The 19156-nt window shown below is 39.9% G+C and overlaps 1 protein-coding gene across 1 annotated transcript; it reads right to left on the reverse strand.

Moving 5' to 3' along the window:
* Nucleotides 1–13580: 13580 nt before the first annotated feature.
* LOC149799977 (uncharacterized) lies at nucleotides 13581–18586 on the reverse strand. Its single transcript, XM_089959504.1, has 6 exons — nucleotides 18442–18586; nucleotides 18205–18301; nucleotides 16901–17014; nucleotides 14890–15026; nucleotides 14363–14486; nucleotides 13581–13776 (listed from the first exon to the last, which is right to left on the reverse strand). Exons 1-6 carry the CDS (start codon nucleotides 18482–18484, stop codon nucleotides 13647–13649), a joined length of 645 nt encoding a protein of 214 aa, XP_089815630.1. The 5' UTR covers nucleotides 18485–18586; the 3' UTR covers nucleotides 13581–13646.
* Nucleotides 18587–19156: the final 570 nt, after the last annotated feature.

Consider the following 19156-nt stretch of genomic DNA (forward strand, 5'->3'; position numbering starts at 1 on the left):
ATCAGTCTCAATGCGCATTACGTGGTCTTGTTTAAAAGCCCTCGAGATAAATCGCAAGTGCAAGTCTTAGCCAAACAGTTAGGAACGCCTTGGCTGACTCAGGCGTACGACGATGCCACTCAAACGCCACACGCCTATTTACTGGTCGATTTGAAACCTACGACTCCCGAGGATTTGCGATTTCGTACCCACTTGTTTCACCACTGGTGCCAAGACGGAGGGCCTGTCCTGTACACGTCTCCGTCCTCGACTTCATTTCACTCCCCATAAAAAATCTATAAAAACCTCAGACCCTTTTTCGTCTGTCTCACACAGTGTGAACATGACGTCCCTTCAGTCACATCTTCCCGTCAAATTGATTCGTGCCTTGTATGGCATCAGTCGAGAAAAAGATCCACAAACACGAGCTCGTGTCTTAGAAGCTAGTCTCAAAGAAGTCTTACGATGGTTCACGGTGACGGCACGTCAATTACTCCAAGGAATCATTCAGATTCCTCATCAAACCAAACGCTTTTTCGATCGAAACAAAGTCGCTTTGGTCCAACTGGCCGATCCCCGCATCGACACTCAAACCAAAAAACAAATCATTTTGAAACCTGGAGGGAGCGGTACTCTAGGAGGGGTCATCATTCGCTCACTCTTAAGATGGGATCCTAATGCCCCCAAAGTTATACCCAAGACAAAAGTCCAACGAAGCCCCAAGAAGAAAAAGACCAGGTCCCCAAGGAGAACTTCTCCAGTGGCAGGGCCCTCCTCTGACCAGACACCACCACCCCGGAAAAAGAAAATAAGCCCCCAGAAAAAAAAACAGAGAAAAAGTCCCCAGAAAAAGAAAAGTCCACAGAAAACTAGTCGCAAGAGAGGCACTTCGGCCAGGACGCAACCTTACACTCGCAAACCACGACCTGCCACGGCGGTGACTGCGTCTCCGGCAGCCTCACGTTTGTCCACTTCTCCGTTAATGACACCCAGAACTGAAGAGTACTTGGAGTCGTTGATCACACCAAGAACTTCTCCGTTGATGACCCCCAAAAGAACTTCACCAGTGGCAGGACCTTCCAATTTAGTGGCAGTGGCTGCTGCTCACAAAGTACCTTCTCCCAAAATCAAAGTTCAAGAAAGATCGGGCATGTTACAAGGTTTACTGGATTTGTCCAAGCAAGAACTGGCTCGATTTAGTCCGTTACGTACCCCTGCACGACGTGTCATGCCTGTCCTCAAACTAATACGACGTCAAGACAATCAGTGGCGACGCGTTCCATTTTAAAAAAAGGCCTGTGACCAAGTCGGGGTATCAGTGTTTTTTGGTGCTCCTGAAGACTCAAAGATGTCACCCTCCAGAAAACCCCAAGGAAAGAAAAGGAAAGGACTGCCACCACGTTTAGCCAAACATGGGGACATGATATCTGTCCTGTCCAAAGCTTCTCCACCCCTACGAGAAAAACTCATTCAAACGGCCTCCAAAGAGGTCATCGATACCGTGTGCGAATGTTGTTTGAACGTTTTGAAAGGCACGATCCCTTTGTCCAAACACCAGAAACAATGCTTAGGCAAACATCGTCACGTTCTTCGCCAAATGGTTCAAAAGAAAATTCCCATTCGTCAAAAAAAGAAGATGTTAGTGCAACGTGGAGGTATTTTACCTCTCTTGTTAGGCCCCATACTGAAAGGAGTCTTGGGAACCATGTTGGGAAGACTGGTGGGAGCAAGATAAAAAGGCCTCGGAAGTTCCAAGATCTCAGAATCGACCCCTGACAACCCCATGGAAGGACGAAAACTAGCTTTAGTGCCTTACAAACGATGGATGGAATACCATCGGTGGCAAGAACAACACACCCCGCATTTACCTCCCAATCCCCATTTGAGCGAGATGTCCCAGTTACAACACGAATTGCAGTCCTTGATGGATCGCCAAGATTTGTCCGAAACAGAAAAATCGCAAAAGTACGGTCAACTCTTGCAACGACTGCAACTCTTTCACCAGAAAGCTTTAGACGAAACAGCTCTACCCACTCTGAAAGATTTTAAGACCTTGATGAAAAGTCCAGCACTATCACCAGTACCAGTACCAGTACCAGTACCACCAGTACCCGTGACCAAGACAGAAAAAGGAGAAGAAGAGGAAGGGTTTCAAACTCCACCAGAAAAAGTACGCAAGTTAACAACACCACCTACCTCCAGAATTGGATGGATTAAAAAGATGATGGCCACCCCTTCTTCCTCACAAGAGAAAAAGAAAGTGAAGACAGAAGTGAAGACAGAAGTGAAACAAGAACCGATATCCCCCGCTCAGACATCCTTCTCCTCTTCGACACCTATTGCTGGCCGCACACGCAAAGCATTGCAACCCAAGAAAATACCCCAAGAGAAAAAGAGTAGCATCCTCCAAGAGTGGGTGTCTTATTAACACACCAACCAACACAAAAAATGGAAAAAGTCTTAGCCAGCATTTACTACGATCCCTCCCATCCTGCAGGTTACGCAGGAGTTCAAAAATTGTATCGTGCTGCCAAAACGCGACTGAAAAGTCTCCGTTTACCTCAAGTGCAACGATGGTTACAAGAACAAGCTACCTACACTTTGCACAAACCCATTCGACGCAAGTTTGCCAGAAGTCGCACCCGAGTGGAAGGCATCGATCATCAATGGCAAGCCGATTTAGCCGATGTCTCTCATTTGGCCAGCTACAATCGTGGCTACAAATATTTGTTTTGTGTCATCGACGTCTTTTCCAAATTTGCCTGGGTCGTACCCTTGACTTCCAAATCGAGCAGCGAGTTAGTGCGAGCCCTGCAACGAGTGCTGAAACAAAGCGGTTGTCACCCTCTTCGATGGCAAACGGACAAAGGCACCGAATTTCTGAACCAAGCTTTCCAAAAAGAATTAAAGAAACGTGACATTCATTTTTTTACCACCGAGAATCCCGAAACCAAAGCCAGCATCGTGGAACGTTTTCAACGCACTTTGAAAGAACGCATGTGGAAATATTTTACGCATCACCACACTCTGAAGTACATCGACATCTTACCGCACCTGGTGCAAGCGTACAACCAATCTTACCATCGAAGCATCGGACGTGCCCCGCAAGACGTGACTCCCGACAACGAAGTGTTGGTGTTTGAGCGTCTGTTTGGTACGTCCCCGACGAGGGCTGTCCCCGAGAAAAGTGGAATGTTGGCCGTAGGAGATTGGGTGCGCATTGGCAAAACCAAACGCACTTTCGACAAAGGTTACTTACCTAACTGGACGACCGAATTGTTTCGCGTCACTGGACGAGTGCATGGCCGTCATCCTGCCGTCTATAAATTGGAAGACATGAACGGAGAAGTGCTCAAAGGAACGTTTTATTTGCCCGAGTTACAACGTGTCACCAAAAAAGAAGACGACGTGTACGACATCGAAAGCATTCTCGAACGCAGAACCCGTAAAGTGGGCAAACGACGTGTCAAAGAAGTCAAAGTACGTTGGAAAGGATATCCACCCAGTTTTGATTCTTGGATCGACGCTTCGCAAGTCATCGACTATAAAAAGAAGTGACCATCATGCCTTTTCACACAGACGCAGCTACGTCGACCACTCCTCCTTCACCCAGTTCTTCTGTGCAAGATTTACAAAAACAACCCTTGTGGGTGTGGTGTGGAGAACGTGTGCCTAAAACGCAAATCGTCTTTTTCTGCCAAATCTTCGTGGTGTATTGTGTCATCGGGGCAGCCATCGCCAATTTGAGTTTGCAACAAGGAGACAAACAATTGTGGACCATTTTATTGAGCAGTTGCATCGGTTACCTGCTTCCTAATCCCTCTCTGAAATTCACCTCCAACGGGAACCACGGGAACCTTGTGTCCAGTGCCAGTGCCAGTCACCACTCCAACCACAACCAGAACCCCATTTTGGGCGGAGACACGCCTCTGACGTCCACTAACCCCTCGGACAGCCACAGAACTCTGGAATTATGAGTCACCAAAACCAATTTTACTTAACCTTACCCAGTGACAGTTCCATGGAGGTGTTTCCCAAGAACACGTTGTGCTGTTACACGGCCAAATTACCTCAAGCCATCCCCTTAGATCACGAAGCCCATTGGGAAGTGGCTTTAGTAGAAATGATTCACCCGACCCAAGTCCTCAATGTCCTTCCCAATCAAAATTTTTTTGATGTGGAAGTTCATGACGAACAATTGCAACAGTGGATGGATAGCAATGTCAAATATGACAAGAAAACCCGTACACAAAAGTACACCACCTATCACTTGTTCATTTCCCCAGGCTATTATTTTAGTGGTCAACATTTGGTTAGCACCATAGCCTCCAGGTTTAATGCCGTGTTTCTGAAAGCTTTGGAGCATGTTAACAAAAGTGTCACCATGGAGTACCACAAAACAGCTCGTCGCTTCTTGATGAAATTTGAACGGAGTAAAATCCTGTCCATTTTATTTTGTCCTGAATTGTATGACATGTTGGGCGGAGACATGAACCTGAGAATGAGCATGATGAAGAAAAGCGAATTACCCATCGTTTACGACAACGAGTCTTTTAGCAAGTTATTTCGTGCCCCGGTAGAACTGAACCAAGGACTGAATTTGATGTTTGTGTACTCCGATGTGGTGGAGTATAACGTGGTGGGACACACCTCCGTACCGTTACTGCGTGTCATTCCTTTCAAAGTGGATTCTGCCACGAACGCTGACGAGGAAGGTGGAAACACTTACCACGTCCACCGCGAATTTGTACATCCTCACTATTTGCCTGTCAGTAAGTCTTATTTGGACACGGTCAACATTACTATAAAAGGAGATTTGGGACAAAATATTCCATTCACCAAAGGAAAAGTCACGGTGAAACTCCATTTTCGAAAACGGTTTTCTCACGATTCGTAAGTCATGTATCCAGTGTACCGAGGGGTTGCTCGACAGCGAGGACACGGTTTAGGAGATATGTTAAAATCGGCCTTTCGTTCGGTGGCCCCGGTGTTGAAACCGATGGTGACACGCGGATTGCACGCCTTGAAAGATGCGGCACTGACGCAAGGCAAAGAATTTCTCCAAAATGTCATCATCGACAAACAAAACCCTAAAGAAGCCTTCATGAGGGCAGGCAAAAATGTCTTGCTGCAAACGGGCAAAGACATTTTAGGCCAACGAGAAACACCTATAAATGCCCTGCACGCTACCGAGTCAGGCATTCAGCAAGGACAAGGCAGAAAGAGACGAAGAAAACACCCTTTCACCAGACTTCAAGCGAGAAAGGCCAAGAAAAGAAGAACCGTTCGAGACTTAGACGTTTTCGATTATTGAGAAAAGAGACAAAAAAATGATGCACCGAGAATCTTGCACTTGTTCCAAGACGGAACTGGATCTGTTTGCCATGCCCCCCACAATGATGACGATGCAAGAATCCCAGTGGGTGGAATTTCACCCCGTCTCCTCACTGACCGATTCCGCTCCCATCGAGTTTGAAATCAAAGGACAGCCCGAAGATTACATCGATCTGAATAGCAGTTACTTGTACCTGAAAGTCAAAATTCTAGATAAGACTGGAGGTGCTATAGACGATGAAGCAGTAGCTCCCGTCAACAATTTCATGCATTCCTTGTTCAGTGGAGTGGACTTGTATTTGAATAACAAACTGGTCAGTAGCAGCATGGATACTTACCCTTATCGTGCCTACCTGGAAAATCTCTTGACGTACGGAATAGATGCCAAGAACACTCATCTCAATGCCTGTGTGGTATGGGAAGCTGACGAACCTACCAAGTTTGAAATATTGGAAACTGATGAAAAGAAAGACAACAATGATGGATTTGTAGAACGAAAAAAGAGAATCACGGGAGCCGACACAAGTTTAGAACTGATGGATCGTTTGCATTTGGACATGTGGTTGCAAGAAAAGTATTTGCTGAACGGGGTGGGTGTCCGCCTGAGACTGAATCGTAGCAGTGCCGCTTTCCATTTGATGGCTGATAGTGACGGTTACAAAACCAAAATCCAAGAAGCCAGACTCTACGTACGCCGTGTGGAAGTGTTACCTAAAGTGGGAAACGACATCAGTCAGACGTTGAGCAGAACGACTGCCAAGTATCCCATACGACGCGTGGAAGTGAAAACCTTCACCATTCCCAAGGGACAGCGATCCATGATCGAAGATCATCTGTTCCAAGGACAGTTACCCATACGTTTGATCGTTGGTATCGTCGAGAATACAGCCTTCAACGGAGCTGCCGCAAAAAATCCTTTCTACTTTCAACACTTTGGCGTGTCCAAAATCGAAGTCAGTCGCGATGGCAAGACCTTGTGTACCCGACCTTTCGAACCTGACTTTAAAAAGAAGAATTACTTGAGATCGTACTTGTCCTTGTACGAAGCCACCGGACAGTTAGGAACCAATACCAGTCACGGTATTACGTACGAGGATTATGCAGGAGGCTACGCTTTGTGGGCTTTCGATTTCACTCCAGACCAAGGCAGCGACGAGGGACATTTCCACCCTATAAAATCCGGCCAGATTCGTGTGGAAATTCAGTTTAAAGACCGAGACCCTGATGAAACGGTGAACGTCATCCTGTATGCAGAATTCGATAATACCATAGAAATCAACAGTTTGAGAGAAGTCATCCTAGATTACTAGAAACTATGGAAGACTGTTATCCCTCTTTACCTAGTGGAGAAACTTTTAGTGTTGCATTGTTGTTAAAAAATGTTAGAGTTGTTGTTGTTTAGTGTTAAGTGATTTTTGAATAAAAAATGTTGTGTTTTGAAAAAATTGTTTGATGTTATATTGTTGGATTATTGTTAAAAATGTTAGAGTTGTTGTTTAGTGTTAAGTGATTTTTGAATAAAAAATGTTGTGTTTTGAAAAAAATGCCTTTGTCTTTTGTTTAGCTATAAGAATGTTGGATTGATGCTCTTTCATTTCTTACTATCTCTCTCATGACACTCACTAAACGTTGCGACTCAAAAACCGTGTGGGGGATGTTTTCCTTCACGTCCGCGCTTTGACTTTAAGAACCGGGTTGTTTCCAGTCTAACCATCCATTGTCGACTCATCCTCCTAAGAAGATGTGCTCCAAACTAGCTAAACTCAACGAAGCCTACGTGAATTTGCATAGGGTCAGACACAGTCTGATACCGAAGCCAGAAGAAATAGAGAATGTGAGAATGTTAAAAATCACTGAAGACCTGATAGAAGAGCTCTTCAGAGAAGAAATGAACAGGGAAAAAGAAGAATGGACAGAGAAGTACAGACTTCAGAGACAGCAGCAACAACAACAACAAGAGCAGCAGCAGCAACCTGAAGCTGACAGAGGCTTTGTCGATTGTCGTATCGACACCAAAGAGTTCTTCTCTTTCCGAAGAAGCAGACCTATCGCCAGAAAGTCTATCCTCAGAGGACATCGCATTCTTAGAAACTAAAAAGAATGCCATAGCAAACAAAAAAACAGCCCTTTTCAGGGCTACCCAATACTCTAGAAAAGAAATAACAATCGATTTGCCAATGTGTGTAGGTAGAGCAGTGTGAAAATAAACACTAACTCTTTTTTTTTAAAAATGTGAGGGTATGTGATTGTGTGTTTGTGATTGTAAGTGGTTAAGTAAGTTGGTATTGATAGTAGAATAAAATGATGTCTTTTTTTTTTTTTTTTTTTTTTTTTTTGGTGTTTGAGGTGTAAATTTGGGGTTAGATTGGATTGCTTTGCGTATGTGGATAGTCTATTGAAGTGATTTATAAAAAATTTTAAAATAGTGATGGGTAGCATAAAAAGTGAGTGAGTGTTTCTTTTAGGTCCACGCGTTGTTGTTTTTTGGTCATGATGTAGGTAAGATCAATTTTATGTTTTTAGGGGATGTTTTCCTTCACGTCCGCGCTTTCACTATAAATTTAAACTCGTTCGACAGTCCAGCTACCCTTGTTGATTGATCAACACCAAAAATGAACACGAGACTGGAGAAACTGTTGGAACTTCATGTGCATCTGGAATATGCCAGGCGCATATTAAATGAACTGGCCGCGGAAGCCATTGTGGAGGAGGGAAGGATAAAAGAGGAGGAGGAAAGAAGAAACAAAGAAGAGGAGGAGAGAAGATATAAAGAAGAAGAGGAGAGAAGATACAAAGAGGAGGAGAGAAGATACAAAGAAGAGGAGGAGGAGGAAAAGGAGAGAAGAAGAAGAAATTTCAGAATCCCAGAGAGCGAAAATTGGGATTCTGAAGCGACATATCCTGCCTCTGCTCTCTCCCCCAAAAAGGTAAAAAGTAACTGGGGGACAAGATGTGTATGCGGCGCCAGGCCTGGAAGGTGCCACCATTAACCAGGTGTCCATGAAGTTCCAATAAAAAAAACCAGCCCTTTTCAGGGCTACCCAATACTCTAGAAAAGAAATAACGATCGATTTGCCAATGTGTGTAGGTAGAGTAGTGTGATTATAAACACTAACTCTTTTTTAAGATAGTGTGAGGGTATGTGTTCGTGTGTTGGTGCTTGTAAGAGCTAAGGTATGTTTGTGGGAATAGTAGATTATGGGTTTCTTTATTGTTTCTTAGCGTAGGTGAAGAGTATAGTTAGGGTTCTGTAAGCGCTCACGTACGATTGTGTGGATAGTAGATTATGGATTAGTTTATTGTTCTTAGCGTATGTGGAGAGTATACTTTGGGTTTTGTAACCGCTCACGTACGATTGTGTGGATAGTAGATTATGGATTTGTTTATTGTTTCTTAGCGTATGTGTTTGTGTGTTTGTGTTTGTGTGTTTGTGTGTTTGTGTTTGTGTTTGTACCCGCTCACGTACGATTGTGTGAATAGTAGATTATGGATTTGTTTATTGTTCTTAGCGTATGTGGAGAGTATAGTTTGGGTTTTTATTATATGAAATGAGAAAGTATAGTTTGGGTTTTATTATATGAAATGAAAAAGTAGGGGGATGTTTTCCTTCACGTCCGCGCTTTTCGTATAAGAACCCACAGTATTCGTCGTTCAAACCATTCTGCAAAGAATAAAAAAAGAAGATGGCTTCTAACCAAATGGACAAAATGGAAAAATTGCAAAACGTCCTCGACAATTTAGGAATGATAGAGCAAATGTTGGTTAACCTAAACGAGGATCACTATTCTTATAGTCCCCATCGAGTGAAGATGGAGATAAACAATTTACGAAAAATGAAGGTAATCATCAGTGATCTGTTGAAAGAAATAAAGGAGGAGAAGGAGGATGAAGAGGAAAGGATAAGGATGAGAGCATGGAATGAAAAAATTGAAAAAGAAGAAGAAAATGAAAAGAGGAAGAAAGAAGAGGAGGAAGAGAAGAAGAAAGAAGAGCAGGAGAAAAGAAAGAAAGAAAAGAAGAGAAAGAGTGTTGGAGATAAAATAAGAACTTGGTGGAGAAAAAGAAGAAACTAGAAGCAGAAGAAGAAGAAGAAAACCCAAAGGCCCTTTTCAGGGCCAGCCATATTTCTCGAAAAGAGATAGCCTTTCCATTGCCTACCCCTTTTTTAAAAAAATTTAAAAAAAAAAAAAATCCCATGTTCAATTTCCCTTGACGCTATAAAGTCCCACCCTGTTTAAATTCCTTTGACGCTAAACCGTCCCACGATTTTTCTCCATGTTAATTTCCCTTGACGCTAATCTGACCCACGATTTTTCTCCATGTTAAATTTCCCTTGACGCTAATCTGACCCAGGGGTCTCTGTAATGCTAATTCCCATTGACGGTAAAGTGCCCCCATTTACTACTTGGGTATGATGCCACCTGTTTATTAGAATGTGCAATTTTGCTGGACACAAATCTTTCAGAAACATATTCTCACAGCTTAGACAACTGCCGATATTAAGAAATAACCATATTTGGCGCGAATATCAAAATGGACACAGGACAAAGGGTTGTGCTATATCACGTGGAGTTTAAAGTCGTCAAACACAGGAATTGTTTCGGAAATATATTGCATACATATCGCCAAAAAGAGTTCTTCAGCATACGGTAGCTTAACAAACCGAAAGGAATATCGGTAAGTGTATAAAATACGCACCGATATTTGTAGACAGAGAGTCTGCAGATTTTTGCTGGTTTTAATAGATAGGCGATATCCACTAAACTGCCAGTGAGTATCAGACGTGTGGTCTGATTCATGCTAACGTATCATTCACCTTGATAGCTTATATACACATTTTTTTTCCAGCTTACCCAGCTTCCACTCTCCCCCATGCCAGCTCTTCAACTCTAACGACTGCTTTGAAGTACTGAATAAACAAGCGAGATTTACTGGGTACCATTTTACTTCATACTTTAGGTCACAAATTCAAAATTTAGACCTATAAATAAATGAAAATCTAGACCGATAAATGAAAATCTAGACCGGTAAATAAATGAAAATCTGGACCGATAAATGAAAATCTAAATCTAGACCGGTAAATGAAAATCTAAACCGAAAAGTGAAAATCTAGACCGACAAATAAATAAAAATCTAGACCAGTAAATGAAAATCTAGACCGACAAATAAATGAAAATCTGGACCGATAAATGAAAATTTAAATCTAGACCGATTATTTAAAATTTAGACCGATAAATGAAAATCTAATCCGATAAATAAAAATCTAAATCTAGACCCATTAATTAAAATTTAGACCGATAAATGAAAATCTAATCCGATAAATAAAAATCTAAATCTAGACCGATTAATTAAAATTTAGACCGATAAATGAAAATCTAATCCGATAAATAAAAATCTAAATCTAGACCGATAAATTAAAATTTAGACCGATAAATGAAATAACTATTGCATGGAATATTAAAATAATATTTCCTTATTTCGGTGTATGAAACAGGTTTTATTCGTTGAAGATTCATTGTAAGAAAGCGACTTTCTTTGTAAGTGAAACATAAACGAAACAAAAAGAGACGTAAAATAAGTGCATTTATTAGACAAATTTCTGGTGAATCTACCCATAGGAGAAATAGAGACTGGGGGATGGGAGCTAGACTGGCCTCGAAGGTCTATAAGAAAAAGTCTTTTTTTAAAAAGGAAGAAAAAAATAGAAATTATAGCGTTCTATTTTCTAAAAGTCAAATAAAATGTTTTGTTTCTTTTGTAAAAGATAGAATTTGCTGAAATAAAAGACAATGTTCATTCACACTCTAATTGGATGGCCCATTATACACAGCATTTCTGAACAATGGTACTGAAAACTAGTTATGATCTCATCAAACTTTTTGCGTATATATATGTATGTGTGTGTGTGCGTGTGTGTGTCTATAAAATTATAAATATACACCAGACAGAAGAATGTTTGATAATAGCAGGCAGAATCTTTATTTTAATACACATAATAATATCATACAGGTTAGATAAATTTTAATTCGTACTCTACGGAGATTCGAACCCAGGTCCGCGTGGAAACGGTACCCATCGCTTTGCTACACACACGAGCCCATATTACCTCACGACTATATATATAGCTCATACACGAACGTCAGGTGGCCTCGTGGTTAGAGCGTCCGCCTCGGATAAGGGAGGTTTCAAACCACGATCGAGACATAAAAAGGACTTGTCTAGGTGTGACATGATGCTACATGTCTGCGGCATGATGCCCCGGTGCTATACATCACTATAAACTGTCACAATGCAACCATCGTTGCAGTAAGGCTGTGCAATTGTTAAAGCTATTTTAAAACACACACACACACACATAAACACACACACACACACACACACACGCACGCACACTTTCATACACAATTCGTAATGTAGATCACCACATTTATTAATAATTTTGACGTGCTGGATATTCGACTTTCTACCTCTATAGCCATGATAAGAAAATACCTGTGTAGTCTTAAATATTTTCATTTAAATACTGTAGTAGTTGCATATCTGTTTATTAAATAGGAGCGATTATTCCAGCTGTGAACGGTAGAGGTTAAGAATTAATTTCTACATAAGTTTAGAAGAGGATTCATTTGCATTACGTTGTACTATTTCTCAAGTCATTTCTAGTTGATTTAACAACCAATGATACTTTGTATAGCTAACTTCCTGATGTAATTGATGTTCCTGTTTATTCGACCTATTGAACTATCTTACAAACATTTACCTGTATAACACCAGATATTGCTTTTCTTGCAGATAACATACTTTTGGTACAGGTGCAGGGAGTCATTAATTATATTAGGTTACTGATGTATTAATTAATTTGCATATATTTACTTGTGAAGCGAATCTCCTACTTTAATTGGTTGGAGTAGTATTAAACGAGTAATTTACGAAATACACTAGAATATACAATATCCGTCTACTGAAATAAACAAAGTTATCCACTCTTAAGTGAGTAATATATTTTGAAAGGGTCTAATATTATTGCTTTGTTAAAGGAAATTCCGATAAACGTAGTAATGTATTATCATGATTAAAAGTTGAGTTCATAACTCGCATTTGGGAAGTTTTTCAATTTATTTGAATAGCATATCTGCGTATTATTTACTGTATTGTAGTCTGTTTGGTTTATTAGTGGTCATTTGGGAACATGGTTCCTACCCAACAGTTCTAGGTACCTAAGCATGTATCCTCCTTTATGATGCATATAATGACAGTAAACAGGAAGACGGCATCGTTTGCTAGTTTTTATTCTAAATCATGTTTATTGCAATGAAAGGTTTTGTAATGATGCGTCAAATGTGACTTCAACAAGCCACAAAAATTAAAGTAAAAAAAAAACTATCTTGACAGTCTCGTTCAATCAGGCTCTCTCTTGACTCCGAGAGATGCATGCAATTTGAGCCTCAAGAAAAGGCGTAAACAACTTATCTTTGTTGGTAGATATCGCCATATTTTGCTTTTTGCATTGTAGCTGCAAGGTTGATAAGATATTCATGCCGAAGAATAAACGTGTTCTATACTCCCAGGTGCAATTTAATGAGTCGAAAATACAGATGAATATCAGATCATTGTGCACTGCACGTTTCTACCATACCATAATAACCTGGGCTATGTTTAGTCCGCGGCTCAGATCTGAATCACTTTTCATTTTAACCTCTGGTCAGCCATTTTCATTGCCATCGTGCGACTTCACTGGTTCAGCCAAAGATGTAATGTAGGTTCATATTCACTTTAAAAGAAGCAAGATGGCGAGTACAGGAAGCTTCTATTTTTGGCCGCATTTTATGTACTGAGCAAGACCGCTGACAAGTGGTCCCCATCATCTTTGTTTATTCTCTGCCTGTTTCCTCATGCTGTCGTTTCGATAATTGGCTTGTTCCATGCTGGAACAGGACATTTCGTTAGAGCGGCAAAGTACACTACTAGTCATCGGACCCTAAGATGAATATTTATTTGGCTATTGTCTATTCATATACTTATTACTTGTGTGCATGCTCATGATTGGTGGTTTAAACGAGCCGTCTTTTCGTTCACATCAAGCATGCACTGTGACTGGACCTAACTACACGTCTCTTAATGTAACTAGCACAGAATAAATTTATAAAGAATGCAGTAAACCAATCAGAGAATCCACTAGACGTTTTGGTAAGCTTGGTTTCAAACATTACATCCATTTGTATAGACCTTTACTAGATTCGCAATCAACAATAATTTCTTGAAGTCACTCGAGAGCCTGTTTTGTCAAGACTAAATATCAGAATGAAAACATGTCCGCTTGTATTACATTATAATTAAGTTTGTGTCCCATTTCTGCACTCTTGAGTGAGAAAGTTAAGATAGGTAGACCTATATATATTGCTGACATCAGAACTGCATGCAGAAAATGCATCGGCGAGGCAGTTGATGGAGGACACGAAAGAACTGTAAAATAAAAGGAAATTCTGAAAATAACAATCATTACCATTACATGCAGACATCATCACACAAATTTGGTTCATATAACTTTGGCCTCAAAATGCACAAAGGAGGCAGCGTTCCCTAGATATTACATTTTTAGAAGTGCACGCCTGATGAGTCAATTTCTCCCTGAGTTCGTTATTGCCATTAAGCGGTGTTGGAGTGGAACGCATTAGAGTTTCCAAGCCGTTTTTATCAGATCCACTCTAAGTGTTCAACTTGCATTCTAAATTAGTCATGAGCCGGAAAGTATATCATGAAATAAACCCAGGGTGGTTGGGTTTTGAGAAGTGGAGTTCATCAACCCTGAGTATCCGATGATGGGGGTGGATATGATACCGTGGCATAAGCACGTAAACAAAGCGTGTGTGTGTGTGTGTGTGTGTGTGTGTGAGAGAGAGAGAGAGAGAGAGAGAGAGAGTTCATAGTCCGTAATTGCAAATAAAATTGTATATGCAGTTGTTTTTAAATTGTGCAAATTACATAAAGCAACTATTTAACGGAAGCAATTATAATATCAACTGGGACACATATTATCTAATCAACTTACCTACACAACGATACAGGTGAAACTCTCTGGCTCAGGTGCAGTATTTCAATATTAAAATAGTAGTTGCAAGAGGTGGACAATTTTAATGTTTGATTTCGGATACACGCAGCATTTTGCGCCCAAACTACAATAGATAAAAATAAAAACTTTTCAATAGAGAGTGAAATCGATTGATGGATAGATTGTTTGATCTGAGAAGGCAAGCATGGTATATGCTTGATATATTTAGTGAGCACAAGAAGCAGAAACGAGAGAATTGAAAACATCGCTTCAAACGTAAGACATTTCAGAGAAAACGTGAAATTTACAGTTTCCCGAATCTTTCACCTTCTGTACCTTGAGCAATAAGGAAACTTTAACCATTCATTTTTTATAGTCATGTTTAATTATGATTGGGGAAAATGTCCACAGAACATTGACTCGTAATTAAATTTAACTTAAATTTAAGTACTTTCAAAAGACTGCGTCGTCGATAAACAATCATTAACAACGTTTCTGAATGACATTATCAAACAATAGGCACATACCTGACCGAACAGCACATGCATTTTGGAATGATGGCAGCACTGCGTCTTTGTTGATGAGTCCTTTTATCGCGTTGTCTATGAGTGTAGTGGCGTTAATAAGACCCTCTATGACACAGCTTACATATGGCTCCAGACCACTACAAAGGCAAACAATGGACTTTAAATCCAATTTAAAATATTTTTATCTGTGGCCACAGCATAACAATAAAAACACAAACAAATACAAAGAAACTAGCACATCGCCTCTCTGTGAAATGGAATACAAAACTGACGAGTTCAAAAGTGTTCTATCAATACCAAACTTAAACTAACATGGCCGTCGACACCAAGAAATTACTAGGAAAATGCAAACTCATTAAGTGGCCACTTGAACTGGAAGGGGTATCCGGTTTGCACTTGTTCAATGTTACGATTACACGCATAAAATGTTGTTAGTGACACACTCTATGATTAGTTGATTTCCTGGTTGTTTCCTATTCTGATTTGTTCTTTTCAATTAAAGAACCATCTTTGTTAGTCATGGGATGTCGATCCACTTCGTTCCACGTCGATCCGCATCAAAAAGCGACTCTTTTCAAAAGAAATAACAACCATAGTTAGACGGATATACGGATTGGGAGATAGGGTCCACGTCCGGTAATGCTTGTATTGTTTCAGTGTATGGACTTATAATAGCGTATACAAGCTGAAACACTGTTTTTACCAGGTACGCATTTGCAGATAAAAGAGTTTGTGTCTGTAAGATCAATTGAGAGTATTTGACGTGATGTCAATAACTTAAGCAAAAGAAAAAGATTCGTGTGAAGACTTCATAGGATGGATGGATGCTCCAAACATCTATTACACATTCCAACGAACTATGTTCGAAGCTTTGTGCAATTACTTTGTTACTGTTCTTAAATTATTTTGTAAACCACATTAAAGGTTGAGGTTTGAAAATGGTATACATGTTTCCACACGTTCCTCCTTTCTAGACAAAATTATCACATACTAGCGGTGGTGGTAATGACAATCTTGTCAGCAATTTAATTTTCTGTCCTAAAACTTAGAATAAATTTACATAGTAGAAAAAATATATAGTTTGGTGGGACACGTGTTATGTGTACGTAATCTCTGAGAAGATTGCGCATATTTCACTTTTAATAGAAAACATTGGTTTTATCATGTTTGAGTTAGTGTTAATACCAACATCCTCGTTATTATCGTTGTCGTCTTCCACTCTCCTTGTGTGGTTATGATGCTGATAATTGTTCCATAACACTTTGGCATGTGACAGATACATGTAACGATAAAAAAGACAAAAGACAAAGGATAGCGATAATCTCATTGTAACTGTGACACTTACGTTTCATCAGTGGTTTCGCTGACCTATATTCACCAACAACCCAAGAAATGGTTTCATTAGAACAAAGCAAACTTCATGTGGTGAAAAACAATGTCTCTTTGATAATTGTAGTATGTTGTTTTATGAACAGATTGATGGTTACATTTCACAGACATTTCGTTTGAGCTCATATTTCTCTGGAAACGAGACTGAAACTTTGAATTCGTTGGTAGCCTAATAAAATACATGTCCAGTTCTCTTTGTCGGAGAAAGGAAAGGGAAGCTAGCTGCGTAAAAAGTAAATACCGTAAAATGTTTGCAAGCTCTAAAGCGCCAAATTATTTGCACGGAACAGTGAAAAATTGAAATGTTATAGTTTCACAAGTAAGTGTTATTTCGATTTATCGATCAAGCTGGAGGCAATGTAGCAAGTCGACACAACGTCCATGTATGTTTCAAAGATTCCAAAGAATAAACGTCAACTCTAACTTACACATTGCTTCGATTTCATCAAGTCATAATCCTATATGCTGTCTTTATTATATCATGTGGTACAGATACAAATATAATGACATTTTGAAACGTTCTCAAACATCTGTTGGCTTTGCCCTCCAATGTGGCGGACAAGTGAAAGAAATTGAAAAAAAGCATTGATTTACTGTGCGTAATACTGAGATTCGAAGTTACCTGCAGAACGTGTCCGTTAAGAAGTCCATTGTTCCTGTGTTTAATGCGCTGAAGTTGGATCCGAATATTCTACCACAGGTTATAAATGCGTGCATTCCGTTTGTTTCATTTTGGCTGAAAATGTATTTCATTCAATATATGCATTACATGTATTGAAAATAATTTTAACTGTGAGCTTAGGATAAAGGAATAACGTACAAAACTCATACCCAGAGCTATCTCTCTGTCTCTCTCTCTATCTCTCTCTCTCTCTCTCTCTCTCTCTGATAGGTAGCTTTACCGGAAACGTTTCTCCAATAAACATCTTATATTTCATGTCAGGAAGTATTCGTTTGTCAGGTCACGTTGTCTTTGAACAACAAACAATACAACAATATGGTCATTAGCAGTTTCAGGCCAAATTCTACCAAATCTTCTTTTATTCCTTCAAAAGTATCTTTGTGGAACAATCTCCAACAGGATACTCAGTGTTATATGTCTTACAGAGCTTTGAAGAAGTGTTTATGCCCAAACGTTGTATCTTGCAAAATACCATTAGTTATTCCTCGAACACTGGATAGTATGCGTATTAGATTACGACACAGGGAAAGTTCATTACAACTTGATCTTTACCGTGTTCAACTTGCGGACACTCCTTGTTCACCTATGGGATCAAAAACATCATGCACATTTTTTATGTTTTGTCCCAAGTACAGAAGAGAAACCGGTGAGTCAATGAGAAATTACGTTCAATATCATATGCAACTATTAGCTTAGATTTAATGCTTTAGGGAAAGGTTGATGCAAATATATAACCTCTTCTGGACGATTTCAATAACTCAGTGGCGTCACTCGGGTTGGTGTCACCCAGTGCGGTAGCTCATGGTGTCACCCCCATGGTCCTCCTTCCGTAACAGACCATACAGAATCTTTAGTAATGTCATTTTGGTGTCACCCGGTGCAGTCCGCACCCCCCGCATCCCCCTAGCGACGCCACTGCTGTGCCTGCTAGTCATGTATTTAACTATGATCGGTTATCCGCTTATGAAATCCGACTAGACCGAGCAGTGTGTGCTCTGTAAAATTTGCAATTTTTCATTTTGGTGTCACCCCTCTGAGATGGTGTCACCCGGTACGGTCCGCACCCCCCGCACCCCCCTAGCGACGCCACTGCAATAACTTATTCAAGTTATAAGTACTGTCATTGTGCTTCTCTCTCTCTCTTCATTATTCGTTTTGATGTTGTCATATATATATCATATGGTAAATATAAAAAATAATGACATTTTGAGACGTTTTCAAGCACCTATATATAAAGCTTTTACCTGTCTGACTCTGGTATGGTCGCATTCAGTGCTGGTATCGTATCGTTTAGTTGGGCAACAGCCAGTGATATCAATAACATGCCACAAACAAAGCGTTCTGTAAAATAATAATAATAATAATAGTAATAATAATAATAATGATATTAATATAATAATAACGATAATAATAACCATGTAATAAAGACATATCAATAAAGTGGAAGCAAAGCAAGTTTAAAAAAAAACATGTTTACTCACTATATAGACATCGAAACATCTTGATTCTAACGATGATTTCCATTATAGACACTGTTTACTAATTTAATCATGGCTTTTATATGGGCAGCAGGCGTAAGTGCGCAATGTTGCATGCATGTAATTATAATCAACAAGAATGTAATTATCTACTGATGACATGTTGTGGCTGATGACAAATGATAATTAGCTTGTGCACGTTGTTTACAACCTGTGCATGTTGTTTGTGTTAACCTTTCATCCCTGACATACTACATGAATAAGGACAAAAGAAACTAAAATGACTAAGGTTGCAAAATCCTTGAATACCTAATCAACACAAAGCTTTACCTTCAGGGCATTTGTTGTTCTATGAATGACAACATGGACCTTGTTGTTTTTGTTTTAATTGTAAATGATCTGAATGGTTTGAGCTAGAATAGTTTTGCTCCTTAAAGTTAGGTCCTTTAGTACTCGTGCCATCGTTTTCTCATTTATTTTTGTTCATTTCCAAAGCGGAAACTATTTCATATCTGGCGTGTTTTCTTTCAGGTACAACAAATTCAAAATTAACCAAATTTAAACTAAATCGAGTTTTCTTACTTTCATAGTACAGCAGGTTTACATTCTAAACGAAACCATACAATTCAAGCCTATGCGTTCAGTTTCAACGAATGATTGACTTTTGCTGTTGAAGTAGCCCAACATTTAGCAAGGAACTGGCTTTGACGGTTCCAGT

The sequence above is a fragment of the Sinohyriopsis cumingii genome, chromosome 5, assembly GCF_028554795.1.
Source record: "Sinohyriopsis cumingii isolate HCF-2022 chromosome 5, ASM2855479v2, whole genome shotgun sequence".
NCBI classification, from domain to species: domain Eukaryota; kingdom Metazoa; phylum Mollusca; class Bivalvia; order Unionida; family Unionidae; genus Sinohyriopsis; species Sinohyriopsis cumingii.